Raw genomic sequence first — 16188 nt, 5'->3', positions numbered from 1 at the left:
CAACAATGCCTTCACTTGACAAGACATTGCATTAGGCTGTGCTATCGTATTCGCTGCAAATCAGCAGTTGAGTCACGATTTCTGTTTCTATTCAAATCTGTACACAGAACAAAACATCCTTTGAAAATAGGGAGAGCTGAGGGGGGGGGGGGGGGGCAGGTAGGGGGGAGAGAGCTTTGTTGCGCCACGAACATTGTTAAGAAAATGGGGAATGAATCTAAGAACAACATTAGCCTGCAAGACTTCAATACATAATGCAGCCAGCTCCTACCTGCAATACCGGCAATGTTTCATGCATCACAGAGCACAGAACAGTACAGCACAGGAACGGGCCCTTCAGCCCACAATGTCCATGCTGCACATGATGCTGAGTTATACTAAATGTGTAGGAAGGAACTGCAGATGCTAGTTTAAACCGAAGATAGACACAAAAAGCTGGAGTAACTGTCTGAAGACGGGTCTCGACCCGAAACGTCACCCATTCCTTCTCTCCAGAGATGCTGCCTGTCCCGCTGAGTTACTCCAGCTTTTTGTATCTATCTTCGCTGAGTTATACTAATCGGATCTGCCTGCATGCAATCCATATCCCTCCATTCCCTGCATAGCCAAGTGCCAGGTAGCCTCTTAAACACTACTATCATATCTGCCTTCACCACCACCCCTGACAGCATGTTCCAGACACCAGGGCCGTTTTTACAGCATTATGGGCCCCCGGGCAAAGCAGTGTTCTGGGGCCCCTACCGTTACTCTCCCCCACCCCCCTTTCCCTACCAGCCCCCCCCTGTCGTGCCGGCAAAAAGCACTTACCGAAAAGCACTTAGCGATGGACTTAGGGTGCTACATTGTTGCGAAAAGCACTTACAGATCGCTGTGAGAAGCACTTAGTGACCGAAAATGTTGCGAAAAAAGCACTTATTGAACCTACATTTTTAAAGTAGTATTTATTTATATCAAGTCACTTAACATACACAGATCAGCATGGGACCCCTATGCTCGTGGGCCCCCGGGCAAGTGCCCATCAGGCCCATGCGTTAAGACGGCCCTGCCAGACACCCACCACTCTCTGTGTAAAAAATCTTGCCCAGCACATCTTTAAACTTTGCCCCTCTCGCCTTAAAGCCACGCCCTCTCGTCTTTGACATTTCCACCCTGGAAAAGTGTTTCTGACAGTCCACCCATAATGCCACAAATAATTTTACATTCCTTTATCAGGTTTTCCCTCAAACTAGGTACCACTTACCTTCTGAGCATTTAGTTAAGTCAAGTCAAGTCAATTTTATTTGTATAGCACATTTAAACACAACCCACGTTGACCAAAGTGCTGTACATCAGCGCAGGTACTAAAAAAGAACATACAATAGCACACAAACCTAACAACACAGACATAAACAGTTTACAGCCTACAATTTACCTGTCTACAATACCAGCATGTGAGCTATCAGTGACTTGTGTATGAATTTACACAATAAATCCCATTGACAATCAACACTCATCCCATCCGCCATCATTTGAAGAATACTCAATGTTTCTGTGGATATCCTGCCATTTTCAAGCTGCACCCCACCTGCCATGTCCTTCTCCACTCTCTCGACATGTCAACCTCCTTTGAAGCTTATTTGCATTCTCACCGTTACTCAAATTCCCCCCAATCACCAAGCTTGGAAACATGGGAGCACACCGGCCACCTGCACGATCCCCTTCGAGCCACATGCCATCCCGACTTTTGGGCTGCGTTTGCCGTTCCCTCATCAACACTGGCTTGGTATCAGAGAAAACCCAACCATGGGCCTGGGAGTAGAGGGAACGCTCACTCTACCAAGGAGTAGTGGCGGACACTAAATTGAATCGCAGGTACCACAAAATGCTGGAGTAACTCAGGCAGCATCTCAGGAGAGAAGGAATGGGTGACGTTTCGGTCTGAAGAAGGGCCTCGACCCGAAACGTCACCCACTCCTTCTCTCCTGAGATGCTGCCTTGACCCACTGAGTTACTCCAGCATTTTCTGATACCTTCGATTTGTACCAGCATCTGCAGTTATTTTCCTATTAAATTAAATTAAATTAAATTAAATTAGCGTTAGCCTTATCCTGGAAAATACGTTGTTAATGTAGTCCTTCTTGCTGCAGAGTAATTGATGTTAAATTGGAAACAATCACATTGGCAAAGGACCCTGGACTCTCTCCCCTCCCTCCTCTACCCTAGTTGTCCTACCAATCCCACTGTAACCCTTCATTATCACCTCCTCCCCAGGCTGACAGTGGGTCCATTATGGTCCCCACCATTCCTTGGTCATCTGTTGCCGGCCATGATTTGTTCCTGGCATTTTCCCACCTCCAGTCAACCCCCTCCCCACCCCCCCCCCCCCCCCCACTTTCAATCTGAAAAAGGATATGACCCGAAATGTCACCTATTTATTTTCTCAAGAAACGCTGCCTGACCCGCTGAGTTACTCCAGCACTTTGTATCTAACTTCACTCACCGCCTCCGCCCAGTGAGACGACCACGTGCAGAACGCTCTTGTTCCATTGGCGGTGAAGAGGTAAAGGAGGAAAAGGGAACACGGAACGAGGAAGGAGAGGAAGTGCAATTAACAAAAATACTTCCAAGCTGCAAGGTTCGTCCGCAGTTCCTTGCACCACCATTCTACGGTCCCATACAAAATCTCCTCAAAGTACACCTATTCTGAAGAAGTTCCACGCCTCTCTCTGTTGGGAGTTCTGTGAGACCCTTTCCCACTGCTCCCCCTCACCTGTACCGTAGAAACATAGAAAACATAGAGAAATAGCAGCAGGAGTAGGCCATTCGGCCTTCAAGCCAGCACCGCCATTCAATATGATCATGGCTGATCGTCCAAAATCAGTCCCCCGTCCCTGCTTTCTCCCCATATCTCTATTGATTTTGTTAGTTGAAACAGAAACTGTAATTGGCACCTCCCCATCAGCAGTGCGTACAACATGTGGTAGACACTGAGTAATGTGCACAAGGATTTGATTCTCCTCACCCCTGGGAATACACCCAATGGATGACGTACGTTAATGCGGCTCGTTTAACTGAATCATGTCCTCACTGTCATTCTTATGTCTTCTCTCTCTGTTGGCCTGATAATGCTTTGTCTCAAACATCCATTTCCAGACCTTCATCTCTATGAGGACTTGTTGCAGTTGACCTATGTGGAGGAGTTCAGAACCAAGCGTCACCGTGTCCTATCTAGGGTAATTATTCTGTCGTATCGTAGGGTAATTATTCTGCATTCGATACGATACGATAGAACTTTATTTATGCCGGGGGGAAATTGGTCTGCCGACAGTCATAAACCACAAAATACACGACACATGAATTTAAAGTGAGGAGTGGAAAGGATTGGGGATGTGCAAAGATTGGGAAGGGGGGAGGGAAGTCGGTCTACACCCCATGGCAGAAGGGGGAGGAGTTGTACAGTTTGATCGCCACAGGGAAGAAGGGCATTCTGTGCTGCATCTTGGTGGAACCAGTCTGCTGCTGAAGGTGCTCCTCATGTTGACCAGTGTGTCATGGAGGGGGTGAGCTGTATTGTCCGGGATGCTCCGCAGTTTGAGGCCTGTTTTGGTCCATGTTGGACCGAAGGGCCTGTTTCCACGCTGTATCACTCTATGTGACAATAAGAGACGTAAACCTATTTGTTACAACAGTTCGCAGTCTTGTACACCTTGCCCAACCCCTGTGTAGACATTTAATTGTCAACCTACTGGTCTGGTTGAGCTGAGTGGTGCTCTTGCTCCACTGGGACAACCCAACGATGGCCACCATCTTGGCGCCGAGACTGGAGCGCCTCTTCTTAATGGCGGTGTCAGTGACGGGCTCCTGCCCACCACCGGTGTTCTTCTCCATGTCGTACATCTCTCCGCTTATACTCGAGCTCCGCAGCACGTTCCGCGCTGCCTTCCCGGTCGCCCCGTTGAACATCTTTGCGGTTGTCCCGTGGTTGTCCTGATTCCCGGCCGTCTGAGTGCTCCCGCGCACCGCTCACAACTGCAAGGAAAAGACAACAGGTTGTTTCAATTTGTGCCGTTTTCACCCCTGCTTTGCAGGGTGACGATGCTGAGCGCACAGAGAAGCGCACAGTGATTACATCTCCTACGTTAGGGGACTGGCATGAACAAAGGGTAGGGGACCACTTTCACACTCGACAGCCGACACAACAGACCACCAGTGCTCCCGTGATCTACAGGAGTCCCATTCACAGGGTCAACCACAAACACTGTCATTTCAGCCCTGTCTTCGTTTTCTTAGCCACAGAACTCTGGGCGTCCCATCTCCCATTGATTCGATGGATCTGCATTCATTGTGGCAGGCTCAATAAAGACCATGCAAAACACAAAGTGTTGGGGGAACTCAGCAGGTCAGGCAGCATCTGTGGAGGGAATGGACAGTCACCAATTTGGGTCAGGACTCTTCTTCAGGCTGCAGAAAGTATCCATCCGCTCCACAGATGCTGCCTGACCCACTGCATTATCTCTTAATGGGCCAGGGTGGAAGGAGCCTCACTCTCTCTCTAAAGTGCTGTCCGTACCCTGCGAACATTCAATGGGACAGGGCAGAGGATGCTTCATTTAGCATTTTTTTAAATTGTACATTTTTATATTAACTAGTCAAATGCAAACAGGTTGGATAAATTTTCCTCTCCAGTGATGCTGCCTGACCCACTGAGTTACTCCAGCTTTGTGTTTATCTTCTGAATGTTAATGTGGTCACTGCGTGCTGTGGATGGTGAGTTGCAGGATATTTGCTCTGTTATAGTAAAGGAATGGTGATACCAGGTGTGAGTATATAAAGTAAGACAATGAAGGAATGCTGATATACTACCAAGTCTTTGTGTGTATGCGCGTGTGTGCATGTGCGCCTTGTTCATCGCCTACTTCTCAAGGGTCATCAGGAACGGGCAGGAAAAAACTTGCCTGGAAATGGCTCAGATCAAGGAAAGTGATTTTCCTCCATGCTGTGTTTGACCTTGGCGCTCAAAGGTGGAGATTACAATTTCTGTATCGCTTTTGCTCCCAATTGCTGAACATGACTTGCAGGCCTGGATGGAGTGGATGTGGAAAGGGTGTTTGCTGTAGTAATGGTGGAGTCTAGGAGCAGAGGGCACAGCCTCTGAATAAAAGAACGCACTTTTAGAATGGAGATGCGGAGGAACTTCTTTCACCACAGGATGGTGAATCTGTGGAACTCATTGCCACAGACGGCTGTGGAGGACATCGTCGGGTATTTTTAAAGCAGAGACTGATTCTTGATTAGTAAGCTTGCTAAATGGGGAGAAGGCAGGAGAATGGGGTTGAGAGAGAAAAATAGGTCAGCCATGATTGAATGGCGGTGTAGATACGATGGGCCGATTGAGCTAATTCTGCTTCTATGTCTTATGGTCTTACATTTATCGTATACCCTGGGTGTAAAGTCCCTGTCTCCAATCTTGGCCAGTGTGCCAGAGAGAGGTCAGCCACGGCAGCGCAGCGGGTGGAGCTGCTGCCTCACAGCGCCAGAGACCCTGGTTCCATCCCGAGCTCGGGTGCTGACCGTGTGGAGTTTGCATGTTCTTCCTGTGATGGTGGGTTTCCACCGGGTGCTCCGGTTTCCTAAGACGTGCGGGGTTGTAGGTCAATGGGCCTCTGTAAACTGCCCTCCAGTGTGAAGGGAGTGGATAAGAAAGTGCAATAGTCAAACTAGTGAACGGGTGGGTGATCGATGGTCAGCGTGGTCTCGATGGGCTGAAGGGCCTGTTTCCGTGCCGTATCTATAAAACTCAGCTCTCTGTGTTGTGTGTACAAAATATTTTTTCCTGAGTTGTAAAGCCAGGTTTGTGGGGGAGGGGGGTTCAACTGAGAACCGTTACTTCCCCCCCCGCGTGCCTTGATGTCATGGTGATCTTTGATGAGGGCGCAGCTGTGTATTACAGGGAAACGGGCAGGACCTCGTGGGGTGGGTCAGCACCCGGGCCTCTGGCGCAGTAAGGCAGCAACTCTACCGCTGCTCCACCGTGCCACCCTCTGCTAACTTGTGCTCTTTGAAAGAAACTGCAGATGCCCCGGATATATACCGAAGATAGACACAAGGTGCTGGAGTAACTCAGCGGGTCAGGCAGCATCTCTGGAGGACATGGACACAGAGTGCTGGAGTAACTCAGCGGGTCAGGCAGCATCTCTGGAGGACATGGACACAGAGTGCTGGAGTAACTCAGCGGGTCAGGCAGCATCTCTGGAGGACATGGACACAGAGTGCTGGAGTAACTCAGCGGGTCAGGCAGCATCTCTGGAGGACATGGACACAAGGTGCTGGAGTAACTCAGCGGGTCAGGCAGCATCTCTGGAGGACATGGACACAGAGTGCTGGAGTAACTCAGCGGGTCAGGCAGCATCTCTGGAGGACATGGACACAGAGTGCTGGAGTAACTCAGCGGGTCAGGCAGCATCTCTGGAGGACATGGACACAGAGTGCTGGAGTAACTCAGCGGGTCAGGCAGCATCTCTGGAGGACATGGACACAGAGTGCTGGAGTAACTCAGCGGGTCAGGCAGCATCTCTGGAGGACATGGACACAGAGTGCTGGAGTAACTCAGCGGGTCAGGCAGCATCTCTGGAGGTAAAGGATGGGTGACGGTTTAGGTCGGGACCCTTCTTTGTTGCTGTGCCTCAGCAACTGACCGCAGGCTATAAAGGTGCGCTGCATTTATATGGGCCCTTTACCAATGCAAAATGTCCCATGTTGGTTCACAGGAGGGATTATCAACCATAGTTCGATATCGGCTACATGACGGAACAGTGACTGAAACCTTGGACAGGAAGGTTTGTGACAACAGACAGCCCAGAGGAGAGGAGGGTTAGCAAAGGGAGGTCAGAGGCTTGGCTGCTTTGTTGAAGGTTTAGTCACCCAGGGTCCAGGGAGAGACATAGGAGAATAAGTGGAATAGGAAGTTGGGGGGGGGGGGGGGGGGGGTGGAATAGGAAGTTGGGGGGGGGGGGGGGGGGGGGGGGAGGGGATAAGGAGGAAATGGCGCACTTGATGTTGGGAGATGTGTGTACAAAGGAATTGGAAAGGCCGGGGTGACTAGGGGGGTCGGACGTGCTTGGAGATTTGGGAGCGCACTGGGGTTGGGGGCATGGGGGGGGGGGGGTCATGGGAATGGAGAGGGTAGGGGAGAGTTGAAGGATCCCGATCTGAAATGGCATCTGTCCCTTCCTCCCCAGATGGCGTCTGAGCCGCTGAGTTCCTCCAGCACTATGTTGGGTTTTTTAAAGTTGAGATATTGCTAGATTGCTTGGCGCTGCTGTTCCCAGGGGAGTCGGTGACAGGGAATAAAGATGTGAGAAGGGCTGCTTTGTATGCACTCAACTTTAGTACTGTGATCTCACACATACACACATGCACGCACACACAGACACGCGCACACACACACACACACACACATAGGCGTACAAACTGACACACACACATGAACATGCATGAACATACATGTACACACGTGCTCAAGCATGCACACAATCAAAGGTGCACATTCATGGATTCTTCCATCTAACCAATGCAATCATCCACCCTGCCTGGTCTACCCTTTGCCTGTAAACCTCTGCAGAACATCAGTAATGTGCAGCTGGTTTAGGCTTAGGGTTAGGTTTATTACTGTCACATTTACTAAAGTATAGTGAAAACCTTTGTTTTGCATGCTATCCAAACAGGTCAGATGTATGAAATATAAGTACAATCAAGTCCAACTCAAATACAGTAGGTGGAGCAAAGGTGAAGATACAGTGTGAAGAATATAGTTCTCAGCATTGCAGCGCTTCCAGTTCCATCGATTAAGTCCAATGCCTGCAATGGGGGAGAGGTGAATCGGCCAGTACCCTAGCTTATGGAAGGACTGTTCAGAAGCCTGACTACAGAGGGGAAGAAGCTGTTCCTGAGTCTGGTGGTGCACGCTTTCAAGCTTGTGTATCTTCTGCTGGGTGGGAGCGGGCAGAAGGAGGAATGACTGGGGTAGGACAAGTCTTCGTGCCTGCCCACTAGGTGGGTGACATTAACCCCTGAATGTGCGCTGGCAACCTTCCCACGGACAGGAAGAAGCCACGATTCAGGAGGTCCATGTTCGAAACGGCTTCAGGTCTTTCTCATGCAGTCAGAAGGGGAGAAGGCCTGACGAGGCTCAAGTGTGTGTTGGTGGTGGATAGGGCTGTAGGTGGAGCGATCCGAGAACACAAGCCTTTGCTGCAGGGGGCTCAGAATCCAGGTCAGACTGTGGGAGATGGAGGTGTGCTCTCGGGTCTCTGGGTATTTGAATGTCGAGTGCTGCAGTCAGCATCCTTGTGGATACCAGACCCCACACATTAAAACACACCGCAGTAGAAGCTAGCTCTGAACAAGTCTGTGTAAATATAAGAAAATAACTGCAGATGCTGGTACAAATCGAAGGTATTTATTCACAAAATGCTGGAGTAACTCAGCAGGTCAGGCAGCATCTCGGGAGAGAAGGAATGGGTAACGTTTCGGGTCGAGACCCTTCTTCAGTCTGAAGAAGGGTCTCGATCCGAAACGTCACCCATTCCTTCTCTCCCGAGATGCTGCCTGACCTGCTGAGTTACTCCAGCATTTTGTGAATAAATACCTTCAAGTCTGTGTAAATGATAGAATAGGGGCACGGAGGAACGATATCACCCTGACAGCCCACCTGCTCCCTCAGCTCCCCGACAGGGGTCTTGCTAAGTATGCCATGTGTACTGAGGTACAGTGAAAATCTTTGCTTTGCATGCAATCCAAGCAGATCAGATAATACCGTACATAAGTAAAATCAAGTCTAGCTCAAGTACAATAGATATAGCAAAGAGGAAGATACAGAGTGCAGAATATAGTTGTCAGCTTTGTAGCAAATCAGTTCCAGAGCCAAAGTCCAATGTCCACAATGGGGTCGAGGTGCATTGGACAGCATCCTCACTTAGGGATGCACCATTCAGAAGCCTGGTAACAGAGGGGACGAAGCTGTTCCTGTGTGGTATTGTGTTTGCTTTCAAGCTTCTGTATCTTCTGCCCGACAGGAGCAGGGAGAAGAAAGAATGTCTAGGGTGGGATAATCTTTGATTATGTTGGCTGCTTTGGTGAAGTGTAGATGGAGTCTAAAGGCAGGAAGTCTGGTGTTTTGTTCCTAACTCTTGATCAATCAGAATTTTTAACTGTGAGTGAAGTGAAAAGCAAAGCTTCCATGCCAGAAGTGAAGTTCCCAGATACACCCAGCGACTGGCCTGAACCATTCCTCAAGATGCCAGTCAGCAGGTCACTGTTTATTTTCTTTCAGAGACACAGCATGGAAATAGGCCCACCGAGACCATGCTGACCCTCGGTCACCTGTTCACCATAGTTCTATGTAATCCCATTTTCTCATCCACTCCCTACATACTGGGGGCAATTTACAGAGGCCTATTAACCTACAAACCCGCATGTATTTGGATGTGGGAGGAGACTGGAGCATCTGAGGTAACCCATGCGGTCACAGAGAGAACGTGCAAACTCCACACTAACAGTAGCTGAGGTCAGGGTCGAACCTGGATCTCTGCCACTGGAAGGCAGCAGCTCTACCCGCTGCGCCACCGTACCAGCCATTACCACCATGTTAAATGTTCTTTGCCCAGCAGAGTCAGTGTTGCCTTTTACTGACAACTATGTGCAGTATATGAATCCATGTACACACTTATTTACTATGGACACAAGGAACTGCAGATACTGCTTTTCAAAGTATCTGCAGAGTCAGACAGCATCTCCAGAGAATATGGACAGGCGACATTTCTGGTCGGGATCCTTCTTCAGTCTCAAGAAGGGTCCCGACCCAAATTGTCACCTATCCATGTCCTCCAGAGATACTGCCTGACCCGCTGAGGTACTCGAGCACTTTGTTATTATTCCCTCTGATTTACTTTGTTCACTGGTGAATTCAAAGGAAGCTCGTGTTCCCTTGGTGCTTTTCTCCAACCTCAAGCTCTTTCCAGCACTCAGGTACCAGTGGGGTGTGCATGCGGTTACCATGTAGGAAACCACAGTGGCTGACCTGTGGTCTGCCAGGTACCTCAGACACAAGGCCAGGTTGAAGGAACGTCCAGACGGAGCTCTACTCTCCTTCCTCCGAGCCAAAGTATTATTTGAAAGAATAGAAGTTGATATCTGATCTGGGATGGCAGGACTTTCATATGAAGAAAGACTGGATAGACTCGGCTTATACTCGCTGGAATTTAGAAGACTGAGGGGGGATCTTATAGAAACATATAACATTCTTAAGGGGTTGGAGAGGCTAGATGCGGGAAGATTGTTCCCGATGTTGGGGAAGTCCAGAACCAAGGGTCACAGCTTAAGGATAAGGGGGGAAGTCTTTTAGGACCGAGATGAGAAAACATTTCTTCACACAGAGAGTGGTGAGTCTGTGGAATTCTCTGCCACAGAAGGTAGTTGAGGCCAGTTCATTGGCTATATTTAAGAGGGAGTTAGATGTGGCCCTTGTGGCTAAAGGGATCAGGGGGTATGGAGAGAAGGCAGGTACAGGTTACTGAGCTGGATGATCAGCCATGATCATATTGAATGGCGGTGCAGGCTCGAAGGGCCGAATGGCCTACTCCTGCACCTATTTTCTATGTTTCTATGAAAGATGGCTCCTTCACCATAGAGTCAGACACATGAAACAGGCCCTTCAGCCCTACTTGACAATGCTGACCACGATGCCCCACCTAAGCTAGTCCCATTTACCTGGTGTTTGGCCCACATTCCGGTAAACCTTCCCGATCCACATCAGACTACATCAATACTGCATTGGCGTGGCAGCCTAGATCGTTGTACTCACCCCTGGGGTGGGATTGGAACACGAAACCTCCTGCTCCAAACTATGCAAAATCTGCCACCAGTTTATGCAATGGGCAGAACTCTTGTCCACACGGGACTCTGATAAAAACAGTGGGGACGTGTGTTTCCAAGGCATGCATTTGATTTCCATTTTTATCCATAAAGATAAATCAACCCCTTTCTCTTCAAAATGCTACCCCCTGCTGGCAACACCTCAAATGACACACATGGCACCCACTAGAATTCCATGTCACTGATTGAAAAATGAAACAAAGTGGGCTGGAATCTGGGGAGACCTGATACAAGAGTGAGCTCTACTGGGCCACAGTGTCTGTGTGACAACTAGTAGAGCTGCTGCCACACAGCGCCAGAGACCCGGGTTCAATCCTGACCTCAGGTGCTGTCTGTGTGGAGTTTACACATTTTGGCTATTATTTATATTATGACATTTTAGCAATTATTTTTTCTTAATTCCTACAAGCTGGTCGGCATATTTCATGCATCACAACTGTGACTCCATGTAAGAACAGTAAAGCCTCGCTCGTGGTATGTGCTATGATCAGGTAACAAGTGCTGTATAAATGGAATAACAATGAACTGCAGTTGCTGGTTTAGACTCAAAATGCTGGAGAAACTCAGCAGGTCAGGTTGAATCCCTAGAGAACATGGATAGGCAACATTTATTCAGACTGTGTATATTCAGTGCTGCATAAATTCAGTCCTGGCGTTCCTCATTGACAGGCAACAGCAATGTGCTCATATTTCAGTGCAGAGACACTGGGGTTATTATTAACCCTCTCAATGTTCCCAGTGGTCAGTGTGGACCAGGGGAGAGCTGGGTCACTGGTTCTGGACAGCGGAGTGCTTCCCCTGATGACGGCACTAATTTTCTGCACACGCATTTACATGAGAATTAATTAATCAACTAACCAACTAAAACAACATCCCGGCACCTACTTGGGGTACGATAATGAGCCACAAAATGCACTGCAGAGAGCCAATGAAATGAATACACTTCCACACACTTAACTGTACAGGTTCGCCCTGCATTGGGAGTATAAGAAAATAACTGCAGATGCTGGTACAAATCGAAGGTATTTATTCACAAAATGCTGGAGTAACTCAGCAGGTCAGGTAGCATCTCAGGAGAGAAGGAATGGGTGACGTTTCGGGTCGAGACCCTTCTTCAGACTGATGGGTCACTGGTTCTAAACAACGGAGTGCTTCTCCTCATGCCCTGCATTGGGACATCATCTGGTCGTGTTGGCAGTAACTCTGCCCATGGGAAAGGTCTTTGTAAATGAGGGGCTGATTCAGGGCTGAAGGTTGATGATTTCTGTTCAATTAGGTTTGTAGGTTAATTGGCCTCTGTAAATTGCCCCTGTTATGTAGGGAGTGGATGCGAAAGTGGGATAACAGAGAACTAGTGTGAGCAGGTGATTGATGATCAGATGGTCGGTGGCTGAAGGGCCTGTATCTTTCAATCAATCAGTCAATTAGCCACTCTTAACGATGGCTACATTTTGGGCGCTAGGAACGTGGGTGAGGGGTGAAAGCTAGTGTTTCAGGGTGCTCACCAGTGGTGCCTCTGACTGCAAGACCAAGCCAACACCTATCCCTTAGCCCACAAAGTGGAGATCCAGAAGATATTTGTGGCCAAGTCCAAATTGACTCGAGTTCCAATAAATCCAAGAGAAACCCTAACAAATGGAGAGAACATAAAACTTGCCACCACAAGGAATAGGTTTGGGTTTATGATTATTATTGTCATGTGTATTGAGGTACAGTGAAAAGCTTTGACCAGGTAAATGTATTTAATGGTACAGACCAAGTGACAAATACTACCTAGAACACCATGTATTCAAGGAGAGAATAGGATGGGAATGAGTGTGATGGGAGATGATGAGTGACAAGTGTTTGAAGGAGGGAGAATGTTTACATTTATTATTGTCACATGTGCTGAGGTACAGTGAAAAGCTTTTGTTTGCATGCTTTCAAATCAAATTAAATAATACTATGCATTAATATAATCAAGCAAGGACAGGACAGGAGATAGAGTGAAGAGTTAGATGCAGAATACAGTTCCTCATCATTGTAGCGTAGCAGTTTCAGAGACAAAGTCCAATGTCTGCAATGAGATAGGTTGGAGAATTGGGACCATATCCTAGCTGATGGAGGGGCTCTTCAGTAGACTGATAACAGTGGGGAAGAAGCTGTTTCTGATGGGGTGTGTGCTTTTAAACCTGTGTACCTTCTGTCCCATGGGACTGGGGAGAAGAAGGAATGACTGGGGTGGGACAAGTCTTTGATTTATGTTGACTGCTTTCCCGAAGCAGCGTGAAGTGTAGATGGAGTGGGTGGTGGGGAGTCTGGTCTGTGTGGTGGACTGGGCTACATGCACAACTCTCTGCAATTTCTTGCATTTGAGGGAAACTGAAAAAAAAATGCATTCATTTAGCACATTCCAGTGGTGTGTTTTTTTACTGCTGTAACATAGAAAAGACAGCAACCAAACTGGACAGAGCAAACTCCCACGGCAGGGTGATGTACACCGGGTAAGGTGATTTATTGACTGAGGGAATAAAATGCTGGTCCACCACCAGCACAATCCGGTCCACAGCTCTTCCTCAGCTCAGACCCATGGAATCGTGCATGCACCCTTTCTTCAAACTGTGATGGTGGCGGCTGGAGACTGGTGCTCAGGTCTGTAATGCATGTAATGGGGAAGCTGGAGGAGTACTTGAGGACATGGCCAAGTAGATGGTCAAAGTGATCAAGTGTGGAGCTGAGATACCTCCGCTGTCCAGACATCCTGACTGGTGCAGTATTAAACTGAAGAAGGGTCCCGACCCGAAACGTCGCCTGTCCATTCCCGCCACAGAGGCTGCCTGACCCGCTGAGTTGCTCCAGCACTTTGTGTGTTGCTCAAGGATCTGCAGTTCCTTGTGTCTCCAGTATTAAACCCTATTTGCAGCGCAGGTGTAAGTGACACGGTGGTACTGTGGGTAGTACATCTACCTCACAACTCCCACAGTTCAGGTTTGATTCGGGTGCGGTCTGTGAGGAGTCTGCATGTTCTCCCTGTGACTGCATTTAGTTTCCACCCGATAGTCCATCTTGCTCCCCTATCGAAGAGATCTGCTAGTAGGCAGGTTAATTGGCCACTATAAACTTACCCCTGGTGTAGTGTGTGGTTTGAAATTCAGTGGAATATTGTGAACATGCATGCGTGAGAGAATAAGTTACACGGGAAATAGGTGGGAGCATGGGGTTATTCCGAGAATTGGCACAATGGACAGAGAGCTAGCATCGACACAATGGGCCGACTCACCTCTTTAATGTGGGTGTGAAATATGAAAGGAAACCACGGGTACATGGATGAGGTGCCAACTAAACTCTTCGGTGAGAATTAACACGAGTGGCAGAGTTGGAACTCGAAATGGGTTGTCCTGAATTTCCCAGAATGGACTAAATATCGAGAGGCAGAAGGATCGGCGGCACATTGTGGTCAACAGAACTCGCAACCCTATTAATCTGGAGAAGATTCACCCTGTCTGACTGCCACAGCAAAGGCTGACTGTAATCCCCGGTGCTGATCTGTAGTAATCAAATGTGTATTGCTTCTCCATAATCATCGAACGTAGAACAGTACAGCACAGGAACAGGCCCTTTGGCCCACAGCGTTTGTGCCTAGCATGATGCTAAGTTAAACTAATCTTCTCTACCTGTACATGATCCATATCCCTCCATTCCATGCATATCGATGTGCCCATCTAAAAGCCCCTTACACGCCACTATTGTATCTGCCTCCACCGTCACCACTGGCAGTGTGTTCCAGGCCACCATCACTCTGTGTAAAAATACTTGCCCCACACATCTTGAAGGGACGTGTTAGGTTAGGTAGGAGGGGGAGTGGCGAGATAAAATTGATTAGGGAGGAGTGGAGCATGGTGGGGAGGGGTGGAGTGCGGTGGTTTAGAGGGGAGTAGGGTGTCGGGAACTAGGTACATCATTTAAAAATCGGGAGCAAACTGCAAAGTGCTGGAGAAACTCAGCGGGTCAGGCAGCATCTGTGGAGGGAATAGATAGAGTCATAGAGTGATACAGTGTGGAAACAGGCCCTTCGGCCCAACTTGCCCAAACCGGCCAACATGTCCCAGCTACACTAGTCCCACTTGCCTGCGTTTGGTCCACATCCCTCCAAATTCCATGTTCGTGTCTAACTGCTTCTTATACATTGGGATAGTCCAACTGCAGAACATTTGGAAATTTTCTGGGATTTCTGCAATCAGTCAGGATAGACAATAGACAATAGACAATAGGTGCAGGAGTAGGCCATTCAGCCCTTCGAGCCAGCACCGCCATTCAATGCGATCATGGCTGATCACTATCAATCAGTACCCCGTTCCTGCCTTCTCCCCATACCCCCTCACTCCGCTATCCTTAAGAGCTCTATCCAGCTCTCTCTTGAAAGCATCCAACGAACTGGCCTCCACTGCCTTCTGAGGCAGAGAATTCCACACCTTCACCACCCTCTGACTGAAAAAGTTCTTCCTCATCTCCGTTCTAAATGGCCTACCCCTTATTCTCAAACTGTGGCCCCTTGTTCTGGACTCCCCCAACATTGGGAACATGTTATCTGCCTCTAATGTGTCCAATCCCCTAATTATCTTATATGTTTCAATAAGATCCCCCCTCATCCTTCTAAATTCCAGTGTATACAAGCCCAATCGCTCCAGCCTTTCAACATACGACAGTCCCGCCATTCCGGGAATTAATCTAGTGAACCTACGCTGCACGCCCTCCATAGCAAGAACATCCTTCCTCAAATTTGGAGACCAAAACTGCACACAGTACTCCAGGTGCGGTCTCACCAGGGCCCGGTACAACTGTAGAAGGACCTCTTTGCTCCTATACTCAACTCCTCTTGTTACGAAGGCCAACATTCCATTGGCTTTCTTCACTGCCTGCTGAACCTGCATGCTTCCTTTCATTGACTGATGCACTAGGACACCCAGATCTCGTTGAACTCCCCCTCCTCCTAACTTGACACCATTCAGATAATAATCTGCCTTTCTATTCTTACTTCCAAAGTGAATAACCTCACACTTATCTACATTAAACTGCATCTGCCATGTATCCGCCCACTCACACAACCTGTCCAGGTCACCCTGCAGCCTTATTGCATCTTCCTCACAATTCACACTACCCCCCAACTTAGTATCATCTGCAAATTTGCTAATGGTACTTTTAATCCCTTCGTCTAAGTCATTAATGTATATCGTAAATAGCTGGGGTCCCAGCACCGAACCTTGCGGTACCCCACTGGTCACTGCCTGCCATTCCGAA

General features: G+C 48.5%; 1 protein-coding gene across 1 annotated transcript in view; it reads right to left on the bottom strand.

Moving 5' to 3' along the window:
• The window catches only part of rims3 (regulating synaptic membrane exocytosis 3), a 121218-nt gene that overhangs the window by 58771 nt on the left and 46259 nt on the right, over positions 1 to 16188 (bottom strand). The window contains exon 2 of the mRNA XM_078423353.1: positions 3726 to 4008. Coding sequence (XP_078279479.1) covers positions 3726 to 3942 — 217 coding nt within the window. The 5' untranslated portion in view covers positions 3943 to 4008. The remainder of the gene's footprint in view (positions 1 to 3725; positions 4009 to 16188) is intronic.

This window comes from Rhinoraja longicauda, chromosome 27 (assembly GCF_053455715.1).
Source record: "Rhinoraja longicauda isolate Sanriku21f chromosome 27, sRhiLon1.1, whole genome shotgun sequence".
Classification (NCBI taxonomy): domain Eukaryota; kingdom Metazoa; phylum Chordata; class Chondrichthyes; order Rajiformes; family Arhynchobatidae; genus Rhinoraja; species Rhinoraja longicauda.
This window is presented reverse-complemented; position numbering and strand designations above follow the sequence as displayed.